The sequence below is a fragment of the Barbatula barbatula genome (assembly GCF_947034865.1).
Source record: "Barbatula barbatula genome assembly, chromosome: 22".
Taxonomy (NCBI): domain Eukaryota; kingdom Metazoa; phylum Chordata; class Actinopteri; order Cypriniformes; family Nemacheilidae; genus Barbatula; species Barbatula barbatula.
This window is the reverse complement of record NC_136785.1, coordinates 9,632,488-9,655,594: the sequence shown is the minus strand read 5'-3', so window position 1 is coordinate 9,655,594 and position 23,107 is coordinate 9,632,488. Positions and strand designations below refer to the sequence as shown.

The window sequence follows — 23,107 nt, the reverse complement described above, 5'->3', positions numbered from 1 at the left end:
AATTCACTGTTACGTCGTTTTGTTAATTTTTTTGCTGTTCGGGCATCTTGAAAATTTGCATTTTATCACCATTTCGTAAAGTACACCTCGACCTACTGCACAATCAATGTCGACCTCAATGGCATAAACAGTGTGTGTCTGCTTGTAAACACAGAGTTGCGCTTCCGTTCCGGATTGTCAGCCAAAAGGGGCATGCGGCATTCGGCGCACAAACCGAATGCACATGTGTTGGTAGTGTATGGCGAGCGTTCATGAGAGCACTTCAAGACAGGAGAATATATCGATTAAAGTCGTTATTTTGGGGGGTTTTCACACATAAAGAATTCTCGTCGCTTCAATAAATTCAATAGAACCACTATGAGCAGATGGACCAATTTATCGATATCTTTAGTACTTTTCTTGACCTTGACAACAACTATAACCATTATGTCTATGAGGAGGCCTGGAAATCTCCCCGATGTGACCTAAATATCTTTGTCTGTGCTCTGAAGACGCCGGGAGGTCTCAAAACATGCTTAACATCATGTGGGTGAGTAAAAAAATCGCACAAATTAGATTTTTGGATGAACTTACTCTTTAAGATGCTCCTTGAAAGAGACGGAATGTCTTTTTACACAGCTCTTGTTTTAAAGGTTAATTCCTGTCTACATCATTGCAGGTGGTGGAGCTATTGTTGCTCCGCGGGGCTAATAAGGAGCACCGTAATGTGTCTGACTACACCCCCCTCAGCCTGGCGGCCTCAGGGGGCTACGTCAACATCATCAAGATCCTCCTCAACGCTGGTGCCGAGATCAACTCCAGGTCAGAACATCTAGTCTAAAATGGCCTCATATTCATAGTCTGAGGTTGAGTCACTGTGATTGTTTTAAGAATGATCTGTCTTTCTCTTTGGCCACTATATTAAATCTAACTCTTTTAGGACTGGCAGTAAGCTGGGCATTTCTCCGCTCATGTTGGCGGCCATGAACGGCCATGTGCCTGCGGTAAAACTGTTGCTGGACATGGGATCAGACATCAACGCTCAGATAGAGACCAATCGCAACACAGCACTGACCTTGGCATGCTTTCAGGGACGAGCAGAGGTTGTCAGCCTGCTGCTGGACCGGAAGGCCAATGTGGAACATCGTGCCAAGGTCTGCGTACACCAGTTGTCCACATGTCACTATACTCATTCTATCCAAATTTAAACGTAGATTGTAATATGTGACCTTACTTCATACCAGACGGGTCTCACTCCTCTCATGGAGGCTGCGTCTGGTGGTTATGCTGAAGTGGGCCGTGTGCTGTTAGATAAAGGGGCGGATGTCAATGCCCCTCCGGTTCCTTCCTCCCGTGACACAGCACTCACTATTGCTGCAGACAAGGGCCACTACAAATTCTGTGAGCTTCTTATCAGCAGGTACGTCTGTAAGACTAGCACACGGTGTAAAATACATGACAGATAGTGGCATCTTAAGTACTGTGCTAATCCGGCCACTTTTTAATGTAGAGGGGCTCACATTGATGTGCGGAATAAAAAGGGAAACACACCTTTGTGGCTGGCTGCCAACGGAGGCCACTTTGACGTAGTTCAGCTGTTGGTGCAGGCTGGAGCTGACGTGGATGCAGCCGACAACCGCAAGATCACCCCCCTCATGGCAGCGTTCCGCAAAGTAAGCAGTTTTACATTTGTATGCTGCTGGTTAATGTATTTTTGGCTTATCTGTGTTATGCAGAATCTGTTATACTGTTTTTTTATATTACCTTTAGTTTTTTATTTAATCTCTTTATCCAAACTCTACAGATTGTCCGCAAAACATTAAATTAAATGATGTGCCACTTTTTTTTTTTTTTAGGGTCATGTTAAAGTGGTGCAGTACCTAGTGAAAGAAGTCAACCAGTTCCCGTCTGACATTGAGTGCATGAGATACATTGCGACCATAGCAGATAAGGTACCAAAGAAAACTGCCCTTTTCATGAACGGCATATTCTAAGAAGAACATTTCCATGACTCGAGTTGAGTATTTGATTGAAACATTTACATTTCAATGTGCAGGAACTACTGAAGAAGTGTCATCAATGCATGGAGACCATCGTCAAAGCCAAAGATCAGCAGGCCGCTGAGGCCAACAAGAACGCCAGCATTCTGCTAAAGGAGCTTGATCTGGAAAAGGTTAGTTTCACTTCAAACGAATAGGAACCATTGGTGTAACCAGATGATTGAAGATATTTTTTTTAGTCACAGCATGCAGCAGAACTAAGTTGTTAAACTGTTTGATTCCAGTCTCGTGAAGAAAGTAAGAAGCAGGCCTTGGCTGCAAAACGGGAGAAGAGAAAGGAGAAACGCAAGAAAAAGAAGGAAGAGCAGAAGAGGAAGATGGCGGAAGAAGAGGCAAAAGTGAAAGAGGTGTACCCGGAGATGCAGGATCAGAAGGAGGACTCTTCTGAAGGTGAGGAATACTAATAGGTTCATGCCCTGATGTCAGATTGAAATCCTCTACTTCGCTTTCATATGTAAATGTAGTTAATAAATGTATAAAAATATTCAGTATTTATTTGAAAATCAAATGGGCAGATTTGTAATTTTTGTATATAATTAAATTCTTAAGGGCCCCAGTAGCATCTTGTTAATTAAATTTCTTTGCAGAGGTGGATGTTCCAATTGAGCCTCCAAGCGCTACCACCACCACGACTATTGGAATCTCCGCCACTTCCGCAACCTTCACCAATGCATTTGGGAAAAAACGTGCGAACGTTGCCACCACGCCGAGCACCAGTCGCAAGAACAAAAAGAACAAGACCAAGGATTCTCCCTGTGAGCCCATCATCCTCCAAGACCCGCAGGTGGCCCTGGCGCAGCAGAAAGCCGACAAAAATAAGATCCACGGCGAACCCAGAGGTGGCGGGGCACCTGGCGGCACCAGCGACTCCGATAACCTTGACAGTACTGACTGCAACAGTGAGAGCAGCAATGGCAGTAAAAGTCAAGATCTCATCGACCCACCCTTTTCGTCCTCCTCTTCCTCATTTCCCTTCCCCGTTCCTGCAAGCTCTGGCCATTTCCAGACTCCAGCAGAGAAGAGACAGGGGCCATCGCTGCAGATACTGCAAAGCTCTCGTGAGGAGAAGGTCACAGTGTCCATCTCCAAACCGCAACAGAAGTAAGAGCTGATTTACTTCCACTTGTCGTTGCTTTAGAGCTTATTGTGCAATCGAAGTCTAAGCTTCTTACTGCAGTGGGAAAAAGGCATATCCGTGCACCAATAAGCATGCAGACTTTGAGATTAGTTTGTGATTGTTGCTAATGCCTTACAAATATTGAGATATCAGGGTACCACATACTGCATATGTTTATGCGTCAAATTAATCTTGCACTGTTCTCATAGCAGATCTCATGAGATCAATAGTGACTTGACTCCCAGTTCCCTGCCCTCATCGTTCAAGACCATTTCGCTGCCCGTCACCTCACCCAACAGTAAAATGAACCTCACCAGCCCTAAGAGGGGCCAGAAAAGAGAAGAGGGATGGAAGGAGGTGGTTCGGAGGTAAGGCTCAAAATTACTTAGCAATGTGATAAATTATGCATTCTACCTTTTTAAAGGAATTGTTCATTTTCAACATACATTTTCATAATTTGCTCATCCCTTGTTGTCATCCAAGATGTTTGTATTTTTTTCTTTAGTCGAAAAGAAATTAAGGTTTCGGATGAAAACATGCCAGGTTTATTCTCCATATAATGGACTTCAATGGACTCCAAACGGTTAAAGGTAAAAATTACAGTTTCAGTGCAGCTTCAAAGGGCTTTAAACGATACCAGACGATGAATAAGGGTCTTATCTGGTGAAAAGATCTGTCATTTTCTAAAAACAATTATATGCTTTATAGAAAAATGCTCGCCTTCTTTTCTGCAAAGCGCATTCACGACTTCACATAATATGTACGTGTTTGCAAGTTTGATGTGCAAATACAAAGTCAAACGCAGTTAACAAAAAAGAAGCTTTAAGGTAAAACAACGATGTCGGACGATTTTGAACTTTAAGGAGAAGATGATATGGATTTTTACGCCCTGCCCTACCAACGTCAAGCGTGACGTTTTCAACATAAATACATATTAAGTGAAGTCGTGAACACGCTTGCATAACAGAGCAATGGCAAACATTTGTGTTTATAAAGCATATACATTTGAATTTTTTTCTTAGAAAATTACCAAACGTTTCACCAGATAAGACCAGAATTTATCGTCGGGTATTGTTTAAAGCCATTTTGAAGCTGCACTGAAACTGTAATTTTGACCTTCAACCGTTTGGAGTCCATTGAAGTCAACAATATGGAGAAAATTCCTGGAATATTTTAATCAAAAACCTTAATATCTTTTCAACTAAAGAAAAAATACATAAACATCTTGGATGACAACAGGAGTGAGCAAATTATCATGAAAATATATGTTGAAAGTGAACAATTCCTTAATGATTTGCACAGGCATACTCGCATTTCATCCCAATATGATACCTGTTTTTCTTAATTTCTGTAGATCTAAGAAACTCTCAGTCCCTGCTTCGGTGGTGTCTCGGATAATGGGTCGGGGTGGCTGCAACATCACAGCCATTCAAGACGTCACAGGCGCACACATCGATGTCGACAAACAGAAGGACAAGAATGGAGAGAGAATGATCACAATCAGGTAAGACTGACAGGCCTATAAGCATTAACAATTTTTTCCACCCTATAAGAACTATTCCAGTGTAATAAGTATGTGTTTTTATATGTATGTTTGCAGAGGTGGCACAGAGTCCACACGGCATGCTGTACAGCTTATCAACGCGCTTATTCAGGATCCTGCCAAAGAGCTGGAAGACCTGATACCTCGTAACCACATCCGGCCACCTGGCACCAACACCAAAATCAGCTCCACCTACACAACCTCCACTGGGGCAACCAGCACTACAGCAGCCAGTTTGAAAGGCCTGCCATCTGTGGTGCCCTCTTCAAGTGTGTCTTTCCCCTCCTCCAACTCTACGTCTCAGCAGGCTGGCAAGTTGGGCAAAAGCATGGCACCAGGTGTCAGGCCTCCCTTCGTATCTTTGCCGCTCGCTTACGCTCATCCTCAACTGGCCCTTCTAGCTACTATGCACCATATACGTCACCCTCGTTTGCCTATGGCACAGTTCGGCGGAACTTTCCCCTCATCTCCCAACACATGGGGTCCATTTCCTGTGCGTCCTGTGAGCCCTGGTAGTGCTAACAGCTCCCCAAAACACAGTGGCAACTCCGCTTCACGTCCTGCCATCACTGCTCCGGCCCACCCTGAGCACCCTTCTCCTCCCACGTCCAGCACCCCGGCTGCCACCGCATCCACCACTTCTCCTATCAGTACGTGCAACGCCCCCACACCTTCCTCAGTCCGGAAGCAGCTGTTCTCCACAGAGCCAAAGTCTGGGGCTGGAGTTTCCGTGGCCACGACTGGCAGCATCGCTGCAACTGCACAAGTTGCTCCGTCTCCCATCAGCTGCGTTCCAACCACCCCAACGACCCCGCCGCCCATTGGTCTGCCCCAACAGCATCCTCCCAAGCCAGAGCCGGCTAGCACCCCTACTAAAGAGAAGCCTGTCACAGAGCATGCTCTCTCCAATGTGGGAGCTGCATCTGATGGCCCCTCAGCTCCCTCGCACTTCACGTCCTCTCCGTCAGGCCCCTCAAAGCTGCCTGCACAGTCTGAGAGCCGACAGCAGCATCTGTCACACTTTCCCTCCACCACAGAACCCAGTTCTTCATCATCTCAGCCAGGCTCATCTCACCCCGTCACACGCCTGCCTCTTCCCACCTGCAGCAGCACGGTCACTAACACCAGCAGCACCTTACCTCATTACACCCCCGCCGCGCATGGTGTGTCCCCGCGCATGCAGCCACCGGCACCCTTCTATCCAATGCCTCAAGGGGCTATGCATGAGCAGCACTCTGTGTTTGTGCCTCCAGGAGCTTCACAGGAGCCTCCCAAACTACAGCAGCAGCAACAACAGCCTCAGCCTACCCTGGCTCCCGCAGGCATTCCCCCTCCCTCTCTTTCAATGTCCTCGAACATGGGCATGATCAATGGCTCTCAAATGCACCTGCATGGTGGGAAAGCGCAGCTCCCACCCAACTTTGGACCTGCGGCTCTTTTCAGTCCCTTCAGCAGCATCTTCGACAACAACCAGATGGGAAACAATCAGGTTTGGGGAGCCTGCCATCTGCCGACACGCACCCCACCTGAGCAGCCCTACAGTGCCCCAACTACCGCTTACATAGCTGGAATGGGGCAAATGGAAAATGCAATGCCTCCCCCGGATGGCTCAAAAGCTCCAGGCTATCGTTGCTCCTCACAAAGAGTGGTCTCCAGCCCCATTGGTGAGGGCAGCCTTTTAAAAAAAAAACTTGCTGAATACTTTGCTTTGTTTTTTTGTGATTTTGTAGTCCGATGCTTTTTAAAAAGCTTTTTTGTTGTATTACAGGAATGCATTCGATGGACCCCACATGCAATTCCATGTCCTCGTCTGCTCCGCTCACCAGCTTTACCACAAGCATGTCTGCCAGCCCTGTGTTTTTGCAGGGTCCGCCTCCTGTGGGTACACCCTCCTTCAGCCGCCAGCACTTCTCTCCCCATCCCTGGAATTCCTCCACTTCATGTATGAAAATAAATTGTAATGCAAATGCATCACACAGATCATTCATTTCCTGAAAGATTAAAACTTAACTAATGGAAAAGGGTCTTATTAAATATTTTTGCTCATCTCAATTGTTGCGGCACATTTAGGTGAGTCTCCAGCGCCCTCTGTGTCTTCCGGGGCATCTTCACCTCTTTGCACATCTACAGGGACACCTGCTCTGATACAGTCAAAACCAAGTAGCTCCAACCAGCAGGATCGGAAAGTGCCCCCGCCCATCGGAACAGAGCGTCTAGCCCGGATCCGGCAAACCGGCTCTGTCAACCACACCATGCTGCCCACCAGCTACACCCCACCAGTTGGACAGGGGGGCATTTGGTCTTTTGGAGTTGGCAGTGCATCTGGTGAGTTTGAAGCTGACATAGACATTTAACATCTGTATGTTTGCAAAGATCAGTGTGAAGTTCTAAAGTTACCAAAGATTTAAATTGCATTTGATATTTATCTTATATTTGCCTGCTCTTCACCGTTGAAGCAGACAGTTGAATAAATGAACATTTCTTCTGTTCACAGAAACGATGTCAGGCTGGTCTCAGCCCCTGATGGGAGGGCCAGTGATGCAGATGCAGGAGCCGTCAGCCTTCTCTCAACACCAGGCTATGGAACGGGATGACACTGGGATTGTCGCTCCTTCTAACACCTTCCACCAATCTTTACCCACCAACTTTATGGATTTTCCAAAGGTACACTTCTACAGTGACAGTGAAGTGTAATACACTATTAATTAATGTATTAATTATTGTGCTTGATCCTGAGACCTTTCTGGAAAAAAGCTTTTTGTTGACTGCATCTTTTTATTTTATGGATTTTTAGGGGCTGCCGATGTCAATGTACGGTGGCGCAATGATTCCACCTCACCCTCAGATGGCGGAGGCTCCTGGTGGCCCTGTATACAATGGTCTTCACACCTCTGACCCTGCCTGGAATCCCATCCTGAAGGTTGTTCCCAACTCTGCTGAGAGTTCAGACCCACAACAGGTAATTGTTATTAGCCTCTGTGCCTCTATATCGAAAGTGAAATGGACTGTAATAGAAGTCCTCTCCCTTCTTCGCCTCTCTAACTCTTTCTTTGAATCCTTGTTGTTTCAGGTATGGCCTGGTACTTGGGCCCCACACGTGGGAAATGTGCATCTGAACCATGTCAACTAAACAGTGATCGAGAAGCCTAGGAGCAGTAACAAGAAACACGTTAAAAGAACAAGATAATTACCTAATTACTGAGACGTGGTATTAACCTAGATGTGTCCCCCCAAAAAATGTTAAACCAGTTATGAAATTCGAAAAATGGACACCTTTGATGTGCCTAACTAAAAAGAGAGAATCCAGTTTGGGATTTAACGTGTTTACCACCGTCTATGAACAAATCGATTGCCTGTTCAACAGGATACATTCTGAGTAGTATAGCCATTTTGACATTTAAGCCCCATGTAAAAGTGTTCTTGGTCAGCAGGGCTTAGTAGGACAGTGCGCTATTTATACTTGGCCAAGACATAGATGATTGAATAAAGAATGAAATCAGACCTTTTAGAGTGGTAAATACCTGTATAATTGTTTACATACTGAAAAAAGGGTTAAATGAGAGTAAATTTCATGTCGTATAGTGGCTCCACTTTATGTAGCCTGTATTAATGTGAAATATTTACCTTAATATTCAATAAAAAGTTGGAAATGTACCTGATGTGTGAACATTTCTCTGACCTACCAAGTACTTTAACTTATTCTTGTGACCAGAATAAGTCAATTTGGACAAGGCTTTACATCACAAACTGTGTAAGACAACAAAAATATTTACAGCAAGATGACACATTTACAAATTTTGCATTTTAAGATAAATGCAAAATATTACAGCTAGTGTATTAAATATATTTGCTCATCTCAATTGTTGCGGAACGTTTAGGCGATAAAAAGTGAATTAAAGTATAAAAAAACATTTCAAAACAGGATTGTATACGGTTTACATTCAAAAACATCTATTTTAACAGGGGCTAGGACAAGAAAAATTATAAAAGATCTTACAAACCAAACAACAGACAAAATAAAACTCAATTTTCAATCCATCCATATGAAAATATACAAAACAAGAAATATAGTTTGTATTATCCAATAAGTTATTCAAATATTATTAGCTTTTTGCAATATTGTCCCAAATAATTTTGAATACTATAACTAGGGTGATCAAAAAGTACATTTGGAAAGAAGAGAATGTTAGTAATAAAAAAATTTGACCTCATTTTTCAGTTTCCATATTTAATTTGATATAAACCGACATTTTAAATGTAACCACAATTATTGCACTTTGTCCAGGAATGAAAGAAAAATACGCTCTGTTTTTTTCTGGAAACTAGTTACATAATTTACACAATTTATAAACTCTCCTGAAGGATGTATCACAACAATATAAATTAATTTCTTTGATTTTGCATTCATTTGTCAAAGAAAAGTTCTAAATTATTTCTTACAGACTTGACGTGGCTGAGAGTTTGTCCAATATAAGTTTAAAAACATTTCTCACTTTTTAAACCAGTTGGCCCAAGTAAAATGTTGACTCGACCGCGCAATTTGGGACGTGTATGCATGTTTTTCCTGTGCTGTTTCCACTCCTCCCCTTACCGCAGCCGCCTACTCTCGTCTTCTTTTCAGGCGAGGCGCATCGCAAACAAACCTGGATGGATAGCCATTACAGGACGGAAGTCAGATTATGAGACACGATTTGTAAAAAGAGAATGACCCACATTGATAAACTTTACAATAAATGCTGCAATATTTCATGAACAAATAGACATTGCATTTGTATTTCACTGGGACTTTAAGAACCTTAATACAAATGTGTTTTCTTTACATCTGAAAGACATCTTTCTTTGCTCATCAACAATGTATCTGTGACGTCTGCTGTCAGATGTCATATAGACATCTAGATGTTGTCAGTAAGATTTATACTATTAATTTATGCAAAACCACAATTTTTCTGACGTTTTCAGTTTTTACACCGTAGATCCAGATCGGCATATCTTTAGCAAAAATGTTACAGACGTAGCTATGAAATCTGGGGTTATATATGTGATGTGTATTATAAAGTCTGCATGTGAGCAGTTTTGCAAAAACATAGGTTAACCGAACCAAATGCAATAATTAGACCATCATTATGATCTTTTTAAGATTTGATTTATCTGAAGTAAAATTGTGGTGAAAAAGAGTAAATTAATTGCGTATCAAGTAATTCATTATCCATTGCACACGTGTAAAACACTTCAGAACATCTTAGGCTTGTTTGACTTGATGCGGCACCGCAAGATCCGACAGGAGGATCAACCTACCGCGAGAGCGATTCGAACCATATAATTATGTTTTTTCGAATCCCTTTCGCGGTACTTTGACGTCATCCGCCTGTCGGACCTCCGGCGCCGCATTAAGTCCAACAAGCCTGTTTTTTGCAACATCACCTCCGACTTGTTTTGTATCGTCGTCATACCACTTGTCACACCAGTTCTCCGAAGAACTCATGCACTATGCAGGCAGCTCAAAAAGTACATACCACAAAGTAAACGCTTGTCAACCCTATCAAGGGGCCTCGTTGAAGTAAATTCGTTCTTGTGATTGGTTTGATTTTATTAAAGCACGTGAGAAGTCCCCGCCCCGTTTATAAAGAGCGCTTAAAGCAGATCGCGCACGAACATCATAACATCTTGAACAGGACTTTAAGTGTGAGGTTATCTTTACATTCACCTTCATCGGAAGTCATGTCAGCCAGCTGCGAAGCTTCATCGACCTGTCCGATTCCAAGCCGATCTGTAGTTGAGAAGACCTGGTCTCAGCTGCCAGACATCTACAGTCAGACTCCAGGCGGAAGTTTGTTTTCAACAACTCCCGGTGGTAAGATCTACTCTTCTGGTTTTAAATCGCAATATGTATTATAAACATCGTTGATTTTAAGTTTATTATATACATGGCACGTGCGTGGTTTGAAAGGGGCAGAGGCTGTAGGCTATTTCAAAGTCGTACATGCCAACATCATCTGCAATGTCAGCTTCTGTATTTCTTTTGTAAATAAATGACAAAAGGACAGATCATGTGGAGAAATGTGTGCTTCGGAGTATATTTGTATCGAGCGATTTATTGTTTAGTTCATTTTTGTTATTAAACGAATGTGTTCATCTTAAAGCTCGTGAGCTCGTCAATTTATATGTTGTATATTAGTTTTGGAGTCAGACTTTAGCGACGCTCAGTAAGTGATGTCTTTGATGCTGATGTGGATCTTGCAGGGCATGTAAACACGGCACATGAAAGTACCCTTGTCAGATCTTGGCATTTAGCAGACACTTAAGTTACTTATAAAAAAGGCAAAATCCATGAAATGATCTGTTTAAAGGAGGCAAAACCAATACAAGTTATCGTAATATAAGTTCAACTGCACAGCAGACATGCAATACAGTTTTTTTTTTCTTTCTTTGCATTGTACAGAATACTGAGAAACGACCACTCTAGGACAAGGAGTGTTGTAAACTAGTCCCAACATTATTCCTCTAACACTCATCCTCTGGAGCTATATCTCTATTTTCCTACAGGGACACGGATAATCTATGACCGAAAGTTTCTCTTGGAATTTCGAAACTCACCAATTGCACGCACCCCACCCTGCTGCCTCCCCCATATCCCAGGGGTTACTATTGCCTCAGTGCAGCCAGCAGAGCAAGATGATGGCAACAAAGATGTCCCTGGTATGAAACCTCTGTCCACATATGTCTTATTCTGTTTAAAAAAGTCTCCCTTCTGCATTAAGATGCGTGCTGTATTTATCCAAGCCAACCCTCCTCTCGCGTGACTCATTTCAGTGGGTACAATGCTAGCACTTGTTGAGAATATGCATGGGCCGATATGAGATTTTGGCTGTATAATAAACTTAACCAAAAATACCACGGATTCACTGTATTACCGTATTGCTATTACAAATGTGTTATTTCCAAATGTCTGAGTATACAGAAAACTGCTTTTCAAGTGCACAATACATTTCATTTTGAACCAATATATAGAACATGTGTGTCAGGTGAAAATAAAGCCTTAAAATTACAATATTCTTTAAAAATATATATTTTTGTCATATATATTAGACATAAACATCAAACATAGAATTACATGATTTAATATTAAAACAAATTCTAAACACAGTTCATTCTTAAGAAACGGTATCGCAGAAAATTTAAGTGGTTTTGAAACCTTAACCCTTTTAAACCTCAGTATACCTTAGAACCGGTATTCGGCCCATGCCTAGTTGAGAAACAGGTTTAAGCTTGCGATTAACCAGTTCATTTTCTTTTCCGTTGCAAATTATCCTTGCAGAACACACTTATTTCACTTGTTTATTGCAATGCAACATGTGCCAAAAAATGCTTGATATCTATATCTACGAGATAAAACGCTTGAGTCTTGTCACGATGCCATTTGTTGTTTGTAAATAAGCGCAACACCTGTCTGGTTGATAGCATGTAGTCTGAAACTTGCGTTAGCCTCAATCATAACCTCAGGGTCACATTGCAGTGAGTGAAACCACATCCTGAGAAAAGCAAATACAGACACATCTGTACTGCAACTTGTTGGTTGGCAAGTGTGATATCCATATCAGGGAAACATCCACAGTTTGTACCGTACTATGTGTGAAGGTGACGCTGTTCAAGGGAATTTTTTTTAAGGTGAGGTCACCATGACGGTTCCGTCACTTTGAACCCTCTAACCCCTCCATCTCAATCTTTCTTCCTCAGTTGATGACAGCCAGTTTGTGATGGATATGTGATTTCTCCACGTCTTTGTGGCAAAATGGACTGTTTCAGCTTTTCCACCAGTGGAATCAGCATCTGATCTGAGGAAAGAAAGCACCAGCTGTGGATTCCTTCGTTGTATGATCTATGATTTTTCCTTTATCTTATATAATGAAAAACTCAGATCAAGTTCTCTGTTGTGGGGAGAAGTATTCAGTATTTTTAGTTAAATTCAAGGTTAAAACTTTATAAATTGTAGCCCTGCTGCAGTTCAGTGCCTTTCTCTTTTGGGACATTTCCGAAGGTGACTACATTAAGGTTCAGATATGACCATTTCATTTTCTAATGGCACTTCCTTTTAAATATCCAAACCCTGTGAGGGGCAATTGGGTCATATATGCCAGAAAATGTTTGCTGTAAATTTTTTGGATGTGATGACTGTTTTTAATAAAACAATGAGACGTTGACTTTGTTCAGTGTTTATTCTTCTAGTTCAAACTAAAGTTACTGAGAACCGGCGAAGTGTAACCAAGTGGCACAGACATTTGTGAAAACTCAGTGAAACATGATTGGATTTTTGTGCATCTTAAAACGTCACTACATAGGCAGAGCGTTTCTAATATCAGGAGTCTTTCCTTTGTGTTTAAGGTGCCCTCATTCTTTGCACATATATCCCTGGTTCTGGTTCTTAGAATGGCACTTTGTCCATGAGACCCGAGTAAACAGAATGCCATCAAAGCAGTACACATTCATTCTGTCCCTGACCAATGACCAGCACAGAAAAGTCCTGATAGCAGCTTGTTGTTCATGCTCGGTCGCTCACTAATGTGTCAAGGAAAACTTAGTTGTTGTTTTCCTGTTAAATATTTTAATATCGTGGAGTTACTGTGCTTTCAAAAAGCACCAAGGGTTAGATGCAATCATGAAAACTTACAGAAAAAAACTTACTGCAAAGTTTAAATAGACAGACTGTACATAAAGGACAATATACTTCATACACGTATGCACAGAATACACATTAGACATTGAATATACACATTAAACATGCAGGTGTACACATGAAAGTGTATGTATAATGGATCATGCATATAGTGCACATAGTACAGATATAGCTATGGAAATTTGGTAAAGGATGGTTATTGGATCAGGTGCAATGCATGATGAATTGTAGTGCATGGTAAAAAGAAGTGCAAGCTTGTGGAGTGTATCAGTGTATTCAGTTTTTTAAGCAGTCTAATAGCCTGAGGAAAAAGCTGTTCTTCGGCAGGTTTGACAACACTAGCAATTCTATTTAAGTGATTAATTTGATATTTTTGTCAGCAAAATTTCAGATGTACATTTTCTGGTAGTAAACACTTAAAAAAGGAACTTTATATTAATTCAATTCGATTTTCTTTCAAACAAAAGGCACCGAAACTTAAACACTTTGTAATATCTTTCATATCTTTTTTTAAACTCCACTCGTGATTGTTTTTGTCTATGTTTTGATACTATATTAGTGTCAAAAAATGGGAATCTCCACCTCTTACAAAGTAAAACCAGACATTTCCAACCGTTTACCGATGAACCCAGCATTCTGTTTACGTTTCCATGAAGATGTTTTAAATCCTCCTAAAACTCAAACCAATGCTTTCGTCTCCATTATCAAATAAGTATTTCATAATTGTTTCAAACAACATATGTTGTCAAATCAATCGGATGATTTTGAGCCATGGCATCCATAGAAAACCTTTTCGATACTGCCAAAGTCTGCCATCTAGTGGTAAATGTGCTTTATTTTTGCAGTGTGAAAAGACTTAGAGATATTTGAGAGATTTAAAGAGAATTGCTGATGTTTGGTTCATGTTTTAAACAAAACTTTTATTCCTAAAAACCCTGATGTTATTGTTTTTCTGTTTCTCAGTATTATAATAACACTTATTTCAGATAAGGATCAGAATTAACCCACACGCCAGCGCACAATTTACCAACAGTCCATGGCCTGAAACACTGAGTCATCACATCACATTCATGAATCATTTTATTGGTTTTCTGCCTGGTGTTCTGAAACCACCTACATTCATGGTAGGAAACATTTCGACTCTCAAACATACAAACGAATAAAATGATAAAACAATGACATTTGATGCATGTACTGCTGTTCAGTTCTCTGTGCCCAACGTCTTTTGATCTCAGACTTCCTGCCCCTTTCCTGTCACTCACTGCTTTTGTGACTGTGCACTTACACACATCACTCATGGCGTGGCCTCACCCTGCCTCTCCTGTTCAATAGCTGCAGAGAAATTCACAGAGAAATTACTAACATTCTTAGCAATTGTTTTCATCAAAAAGACAGCAAACAAGTGTAATACTTTGCTAGTGTCATTCATATGTAAACAGCTAAAATACCCATTCAGCTGAATAAAGTATTCAGACTCACACCCATTTAATACAAAATGCAGAAAGGAAACATGTTCCACATTCACTTCATAGCGTGCAACAGAGAAGTTAAAATTAAAACATACACAATTTGACTTGAGTTGACCTTAGTTATAGTAGTTGAACATATTACAGATTACTATTCATTTCTCCCAAACTAAGGAAATAAGGTGATGTGTTCTAGACTATCCATCATCAATTTAAACACACAACACAAGGCAAACTTTAAATTTTTCCATATGCTGTAAGTTTTTTCAGAAACTGACAATTTCTGTGTAGTGAAAACTATTGTGATAAGTTTGACACACAGACAATAGAAAAAGCAATACATTTTTGATAACATTTCATATTGATACTTGTGGCTGTTGTTTCTGGACCAGATACTTACTTTCTTTTGTTGGCAAAGGATTCTTCTCTTGGGTGTCTGTCTTCCTAAGTTTAGTTTTATCAAAGGTTGTGATTTCCGTCATGTTGGGTTTGTCAGCCATGGTGTTTTTAATAGCCTAATGTAGACACGAAAGAACCAATTACGATTCATTACAGTTATTCATCCAGCTGATAAACCACAAATGAAACAAATATATTAGAATACCATTAAATATGAAAAGGAACAAAGACATCATTTCATCTATTTATTAAAAAATGTCCTAGCTAATGTTTAGCTATTTATATCTCATTAGCACAGAGTAAGACAACTGTTGGCCATCCCTTCTCTGTCTTGAGACTATGACTTGACAAGGTCTTTGTTCTGTGTCCGGTCTCTTAAAGACACTTCATCATTATTTATAATTTTACGATCTCCAGATACATTTTTCCTTCTTCTTACAAAAATATAACAAAAAATTCCAGCTTTAAATGCAAATAGAACGTCTGTATACAAGAAGTCTTACCGTGATAAAGCGGATGGATAAGTGAGCCGATTGGAAAAGTGTCTGTATGTGTGGCTGGCTGGATGGATGAAGCAGCCGGGTCAGTCTTACGTGTTGAGGAGGGGGCCACACAGCTTTCTCCCGAGGCTATTTGAATAGTTGTAACCACCTCCCCTTCTTTGTCTTCCTTTTAAACTCACAGAACATGAAATATTCATGACTTTGAAAGGGAGGGGCAGATTTGGAGTGGAAATCTGCTGATCCGGCATGGCGGAGAGATGAATCAGACTTGATTCCGTTGGGAATAGGAGAGGCAGTTATGTGAAAGATTCAAGGAGTGGATGGGAGTGACCATAGGGGACATCCGAGAATGTCAGTATAAATAAAATATCTAGTCTGTTTTAAAATCAACAAATGTTACAGAAATATTCAATATAGAGAAACTATGTAGATGCATCTTGTAATTGTGTTGATTAAAACCCCAACATTCATATTTTTTCAAAATACAGAGTGACTGTACATGTTTTGGCAACACTTCATAAATCGACATTAAAATATAGGCTATGTTAATTTGAATTTAGTGTCATTTTAATGGATTATATATTTTATTGTTTTAGAAGAAAGAGATCTGTGATACACTAAAGTAAAACTAACGCTAGCTGGTCATCTGTCAATTACACAATTTGTTGGTCATTTTAGAAATGCATATCCTCAGATGCTACATGACTTTGTACTGTTTAACATTTCATCCAGACGCCCACTGAAGTTCAGGAGATGCCTAAACAGACATAACTCTGAACAAGTGGCCAAAACAGGAGGTTTAGTGTGTACATAAATGTAGCAACTGCTTCAGACCATAGTGGTGTGTTCTGGGCTTCATCTGCTTTGTCACATACACAGAGCCATCCGACACCAGCCACACGGACAGCTGTGTCTGAAGTACAACACAGCTTTTTCTGCTCTCTAGGACAGACCTTTGGTTTGGACATTTACATAGGCTATCTGTAAATGGTTATCAATCTCTTCTAGCATCCATGTTTGTTCTGTGTTTCCAAATCATAAAAAGTTTTACATGTTTCCCCATTTCCACCACCAGATGGACCCAGTGTCTTGGAAAAGCAAAACGATTTGTTCTTACACTTAATACACTTAAGAACCAACAAGAAACACAATTTTCGTATACAAATGATGCATTAGGACATGTAGATGTGATTGAAGCTAAAGTCACTTGCTTGTAAATGTAAATGATTCCTGAGAGCCTTTTTATTTATGATTCATAATGCACACACACATAGTATCGATTTCAAACGTCATATTGTTCTCATATCTGTTGTTATATTCTCGTTGTCATTCTCACACATAATTTAGGGAATAGGGACAATTAGTTCAACACGCATTGCAATTATGCAATTAAAGTTTGTTTAGCTTTTCCCAATTTAAAGAACACTCGAAAACTAAACTTTATCAATTAAAAAAAGTCTTATAATAAAGTCTAATAATGTATTTATCACTACATAACATGTATTTATTACTCAGCTGTGCTTTTGTGGACAGTCCAAGTACATTGAATAATGACGATATCCACAGTTAAAGAGCAGAATACAAAAGAGGCTGTTTTTTCATAACCTTTAAAGAGCCCAACAAATGCCCACAGTGACAGATTTGTGTAAATCTAACATTTGCTGAAAAATTTCCTTTCATCCTTTTCTCTGTTTCCTTTTCAGTCTCCTTCAAGCACACTTATCAGAGTGATGCCAAAGTCACCCTCTTCAAAGTCTGCTTCCTACATGTGCATCACCTGCATCCACCCGGACCTCTCAGCTACTTCATCCATTCAGCATCAAGCATCGTCATTGAGAGGTTCGTATAGTGCTGCTTAAAAAGTGAGCAATGTATGCAATACTCATACAGACCACTGATTCATACCCACTTACATTTAAGAGCAAAGAAGAATATAAACTAATCTTAAAGTGTGAAATGTGAAGAAATTATTGAATGACTAACAAAGGAAACACCTGCTCTGTTGGACCAGCTGCAGTCAGTTACACACCTGCAATGGGAGGATTTCTGATTGAAATTTCAGTTGTGGTAGACATTCATCCATTTTGACCATCCAGAAGTTCAGAAAAAAACTTACTCAAGATAGCTTATATGCTTATATCACAGTCCCCAATGCTGTTTTTAAGGAATAAGTTTCAAGGCCTTTATAGAGAAAGAGTCATGAAAAGATTACATGTGCATTATGGGAGTTTTCAAAGCGGAGAGCAATAAAAGATCAATGGGATCGCTAAAAGCCGGTATGAATAGAAAACCTGTGCACCTGACATCAATAAAGAGCATTTTTAGATGAAATACACATAGAAATAAATAAAATAAATCCTCTGCTTTGCCTTTAATAAAACATTTCCTCCGAAAAAATTTTTATCATAATAAAAGTTTCAAACTGTTATCCAAATAACCAATTACACAGCAGCATTTTTATAGCTAAAACTGTGCATTTTTTTACCTTGTCACCAGCACCATCCAACTCTTCTGACTGTCCAAACTACTCAAACAGACCGTTTGAAGCAGCCAACAGGTGTGAATCACAATGTGTTCTGCTGCTCGAACTAATCTAGGGCAGCGCTGACGTGTGAGTCAGTCTATGCCAAAAAGCTTCGTTAAAATCTCAAAAGAGCCAATACAACATCTATCCTTGGAAACTGTGGAGAGCTTTCATAAGAGCTGGTTGTCATGGCAACTGTGTACTAATGGAAGTCATGACAAAGAGATTGTGCACGCCGCCCCTGGTCTGACAAAGTTACGGGCAAACGGCTGCAAATGTGCGAGGACAAAGGCAGAGATGGAAAAGAGGTACAAGAAAAGCACTCCTGTGTGATAAAGCCGAATGTGTTTGTAAGGGCGTTGAATGGGTAGTTGTGTGCAGATGGGGTGTCGGTAGAGAAGCAGACTGCATGCTACAGACAGCTTTGAGATCAAACCCCAGCATCACAGGAGGTGCATTCTCTTACACACGGTACATAAATGCACATAAATGCACTTGGACATGAATGATATTTATATAATAGCTGTAGTATAAAGCTCCATTACAGTTATTATGAATTATTTTGATGCGTTTTAATGTGTAAAATGTGCAAAATCAATGTTGATATTTGGAGACTTTAATCAAGTAGTTAATGAGCAGTTTATGCAGTTCCCTCGCAAATATTTTTTATATTTTTTCCTTACTCTTACCCCTTTTATTTCACAAACTATAGAGGTACATTATTGTTAAGTAGTTACGCTGTAAATCCTGTTTCATTATGCGGTACATTGCAGGCAACGTCTAATGGGTTACCGATTTATGTTGTGGTAGCACCTCCATAACATTTGCTTGTTGAAACTGTTAATCTCTCTAAGGAATAAAAGTAAAAGATCTACAGTCTTTACACATTTTTGTTTCATTCTGAAAACTAAAGACTACAATATTGTTTCTATTTGCAATTATTTGCAGAAAGGTGCTGTCTATTTTTAGACCTCAAATACATTTCATATTCACTTTTGAACAATAAAACAGTTTGCAACAAGTATTTAGGATAAGTGAAAACAATTATGTGATAACCTTGTTTTTTATCATGCTGTCCGTCTTTTCTGTTGGATGACTTCATGTCACTCCTGAGGTTTGATTTAGTTTGGACTGGAATGGCCACAACACATCTAGAAATGCTGGTTTAATGAAAATTTGGAATGATCTCTTATTTTTTAATCCTTTTAAATTAATTATTTTTTAACTCTTATTTTATTTTTTGTGGCTGTATGTATTTGAATAATCTCTGATGGTTAAAAAAATCACCCCTCTGTTTAATTGTCTTGTAAACCAAAAACTGAAGCTTAAAGCACAAACGTTATCTTTTTTTATCTTTATCTTCATACATTAGTTTACATTCTGAAATAAAAAGGTGATAGACATGGTGATCAGTGTGAAAAGTGTATATTGTGGAGAGTTAAAGAGAGGTCCTGTGATTGCTCAAACATACACTTACACGGAAACATCTGTTCCTAGGAAATACTCATAGGGAGTAGTGTGTGTAGCAACATCAGAAACACGAGGTCCCAAGAGTTTTATTCTGTAGACCAAGCTTTACCTTTGTTCCCCATGAGAGCTTTATGGTCTGTTGGCAAAAGTGTTTGGGGACTAAAGAGAGACAGCGATGCGAGGAGACATTCAGATATCCTTTTCTCCCTGTGGAGTTCAGGCTATCTCACATTTTCCATTACACAACAACAAAAACATGTGTTTGAACAACCACAGGTATCACCTTAACACTTCCACAAAACACATTTCACTGTTTTTCAACTGTTAGGATGCCTACTGTATAAATAAATAATTATATATAAATGTTACAGGGCACTTTTGTTGGTGTCCACAGTGCTTTGCTTCCAGTTGTTCATTTGTAATACGGATTACTTGAAGCATGGCAGAAAAAGGCCATCTGTCTTGAAGAGCAAGAAAACAAAAGCATTCAAAAGGTATGACTCACAATGAAGGCGCCCACTTCATAAAGAATCTATGGCTGTTATTATCAAATCAAGATGACTCAGTGTCACACTTTTCTGGGAGGCCCCTGAGGGGCCGTGATGGAGAAACACAACAGCCCATCATCGCTCAGTACCTTTCAGCTGTGTTTTTGTGCAATATGCATAATCACTGGTTATGGCATCAGGGTTCTTTGAGAGAAGACAGGGAGACAAGGGAAACTGTGACTGCCAAAAGAGATCTTTAACTGCCGCTCAAAAATCTATCATCCAAAAGTTTCAGCGTGCCACTGTCTTGCCACCTACTGCTTCACATTTTTCATACGACTTTTACAATGAACTTTAATCTCACAAAGAAGCCATTTCTTTGGAAAAATGACAGGAAGAAGTGTGGGTGTATGAAATATAGCCTTCATATCATGCGATTTCACACAGCCTTTTCTGTAAATTCAACAGAATTTTTCATTTGGAGGTCGGTATAGTCTTAAGAAGTCCTTTTGTGTCCTCAAAAGAAATGTTGAAATCGTTATGTTACTTCTTACTTTTGTCTTTTTGTTTGGTCTTTTCAACACAAATACATGTAAACCTTAAACTGTGCAAAACTAGCTTATTTGAACCTTTACAAAAATAGAAAACTATCTAAAATGTAAAAAAATGTTTTAATGCTGTTTGAGTTGATTTTCATGTAGCCTATGACCATATTGGACAAGTAGTGAAATTGGGGTTTGTGAATTGCAAAGCTTCACTCTGTTCAAAAATCATATGCAGCCAATTACCAGAGTCACTAGAGCCTGACCTCCAGATTACGAGCAATTGGAAGGACATTTTGTGGTTATTTTGAATGAGAGGCAATATTTTTACAGAAATACTTTTCTCATCTATAGCTCGCAAAAGTGCCAACCATCGCCACTCACACATGTGACAAGCATCGAAAAGGTATCTCTTTATTAATACTGCTTTTTGCACAACATGCAACGCATTGCACTACAGACCAGTTTGGTCTTAATGGCCTGGTCCTGAATGGAATTTTAAAGTGTTTATACATGGCACACAGTTTACTCAAAAGTAGAAATTAAAGGGGTGATTCGCCGGAAATACGTGTTTTTCTTTGTCTTTGGTATGTTATAAGTTGCCCACGTCATCTATTAGACACGTAAAAAAGCAAAAATGTAAGTATCGGAACAAAAGATGTATTTTATCTTAAAGCGAATGCTCACCCACACCCGTGTTTGACCAATCACAACAGACTACACCATCTGACCATTTACATGACACTAGGCTCGCGGACAGAAGGGGATTAGATGGATGAATCATTAGAGACTCAGTCAAAAAGTAAAATAAGAATAACTGCCTATTATTACGACATAATAGTGTTTTTACACCTTGCATGTACATAAACTTGTTGTTGGACTCTCCATAAACCCAAGTAGGACCTCAAAAATCTAATTTTGCATACTCTTTAAGTTCTGTCTATGAGCGGTGGAGACTGAGCGAGAACATGCCACTATTCTGATTGGCTGCAAAATGTGATTGACAGTGTGGTGTCACGCCCTTTTGTGTTCTGTATGGACAAATACATTTAGTGCTGGGATGTTGTTGCTATGCGCTTGGTAATTATAACCGTGATAGGAGAAGCCGTATGCCTGTATGATGGGTCCAAAGGATGTTTTCAGCGGTCTCGGTCCGCTTGTTTGTTGCCCATCAGGGTTAGGGTGGCAGCGTTCACACTTACTCAAATAAACCGCACTAACAGAGCAATTGTAGCAGAGTTCGTTTCAATCGAACCAAACATGGGGGGGTAACTAATATTAATGGTTTTAAGGCACAAACTAAAAATCACGAAATATGGAGATACAAGGTTTCGCAAGGACAGCGCCGCGATATGCAGTCTAAATGGTAAACATCTCATCGTTCTTAGTGGTATTTGTAATAGATACCCTCAGAATTTATATTGTCATTTTAAGGAAGGGCAACACTGTCAGAGTGATCTAGTTGATATTTATATTGTAATTGCAGACTGGTATAGGAAACAGAAATTTGGATAGAGAAGCACTGGCTTGTCAATTTGTCAGGTGGGGGATTTTGTTGTTGTGATGAGTGACAGAGGAATTAACTTCATAGCAGAGAGTAGAACATGGTTATATATGGAGCTCACATAATCTGCTTATATATGGTCTGGATCACAGGAGTTTATTAGGCGGGTTAAAGGAATTACTTTCTCCAGCATCTGCTTTCTATCGCTCTGTCTCATTCCATAGTATAACTTAAGCAAGAATCATAAGAATCATCATACCTTTTTCTCTAGAAAGGCGTGATTGTATAACGTCACACTTCTAGCCATTAAATAGTAAAATGAATAAACTGTAGAAAATTGCATCATGTTCCGTAAAACGTGTGACGTACCCCAGTAAAATGTATAATCCCCCCAAAATATATATTATACAGTTCAACCTTGCCTTGCAGTTAAGATCTGCCTTTATTATCTAGTTGACCCACATCAGACCTAAAAAAACCATTTGTATAATTTAACTGAAATTAAATGATATTTCCTGTGTGACAACTAGCCCCAGTCTCTGTACCGAAAACAAATATTATAATTTCGCAAGCACTCATTGCCTGAATAATTAAAATATTGTTGAACACTTTAATAAAGCTAATGTTTACCAAGCATTCATGAAGGTACAGTTGGTAGTCAAACTCATATTTTTTGCTTGTTTTGCCCTGCAGCTATGGCTACAGACAGAGCACACGCATTGAATAAAGATGCTCCTTCATGCCTCCTGCAGATGGGCTCTGATGCGCTACTAAGGAGAGCATATGTTTTGCCACCAAAGTCTGTAGTTTCAGGACAGCAACAAAACAGCAGAAATGACAT

The 23,107-nt window shown here is 39.9% G+C and overlaps 2 protein-coding genes across 12 annotated transcripts in view; both read left to right on the top strand.

The window, feature by feature from the left end:
* Window positions 1-8,353, top strand: part of ankhd1 (ankyrin repeat and KH domain containing 1) — a 29,896-nt gene extending 21,543 nt beyond the window's left edge. For 5 of the 11 annotated variants that reach the window (XM_079487129.1, XM_079487126.1, XM_079487128.1 and 2 more), the window contains 16 exons: window positions 659-801; window positions 920-1,133; window positions 1,224-1,399; window positions 1,490-1,652; window positions 1,836-1,931; window positions 2,036-2,152; window positions 2,264-2,429; window positions 2,627-3,140; window positions 3,366-3,524; window positions 4,511-4,660; window positions 4,757-6,363; window positions 6,468-6,656; window positions 6,770-7,024; window positions 7,194-7,363; window positions 7,494-7,658; window positions 7,770-8,353. In XM_079487129.1, the coding sequence (XP_079343255.1) occupies window positions 659-801; window positions 920-1,133; window positions 1,224-1,399; window positions 1,490-1,652; window positions 1,836-1,931; window positions 2,036-2,152; window positions 2,264-2,429; window positions 2,627-3,140; window positions 3,366-3,524; window positions 4,511-4,660; window positions 4,757-6,363; window positions 6,468-6,656; window positions 6,770-7,024; window positions 7,194-7,363; window positions 7,494-7,658; window positions 7,770-7,829 (4,344 nt within the window). In that variant the 3' untranslated portion in view covers window positions 7,830-8,353. The remainder of the gene's footprint in view (window positions 1-658; window positions 802-919; window positions 1,134-1,223; window positions 1,400-1,489; window positions 1,653-1,835; window positions 1,932-2,035; window positions 2,153-2,263; window positions 2,430-2,626; window positions 3,141-3,365; window positions 3,525-4,510; window positions 4,661-4,756; window positions 6,364-6,467; window positions 6,657-6,769; window positions 7,025-7,193; window positions 7,364-7,493; window positions 7,659-7,769) is intronic. The other 6 variants (XM_079487122.1, XM_079487121.1, XM_079487127.1 and 3 more) reach the window with 3 other exon arrangements.
* Window positions 8,354-10,042: 1,689 nt separating this feature from the next.
* eif4ebp3 (eukaryotic translation initiation factor 4E binding protein 3) lies at window positions 10,043-12,896 on the top strand. Its single transcript, XM_079485768.1, has 3 exons — window positions 10,043-10,550; window positions 11,243-11,395; window positions 12,434-12,896. The coding sequence occupies exons 1-3, from the start codon at window positions 10,418-10,420 to the stop codon at window positions 12,463-12,465; spliced, it is 318 nt and encodes a 105-aa protein (XP_079341894.1). The 5' UTR covers window positions 10,043-10,417; the 3' UTR covers window positions 12,466-12,896.
* Window positions 12,897-23,107: the final 10,211 nt, after the last annotated feature.

Bases quoted from the DNA above. Each gene is read 5' to 3' on its own strand.
- eif4ebp3 (XM_079485768.1), top strand. From the start codon at position 10,418: ATGTCAGCCAGCTGCGAAGCTTCATCGACCTGTCCGATTCCAAGCCGA. The intron at 10,551-11,242 runs GTAAGATCTACT...ATTTTCCTACAG, and splicing joins GTTTTCAACAACTCCCGGTG to GGACACGGATAATCTATGAC. The intron at 11,396-12,433 runs GTATGAAACCTC...TTTCTTCCTCAG, and splicing joins TGGCAACAAAGATGTCCCTG to TTGATGACAGCCAGTTTGTG.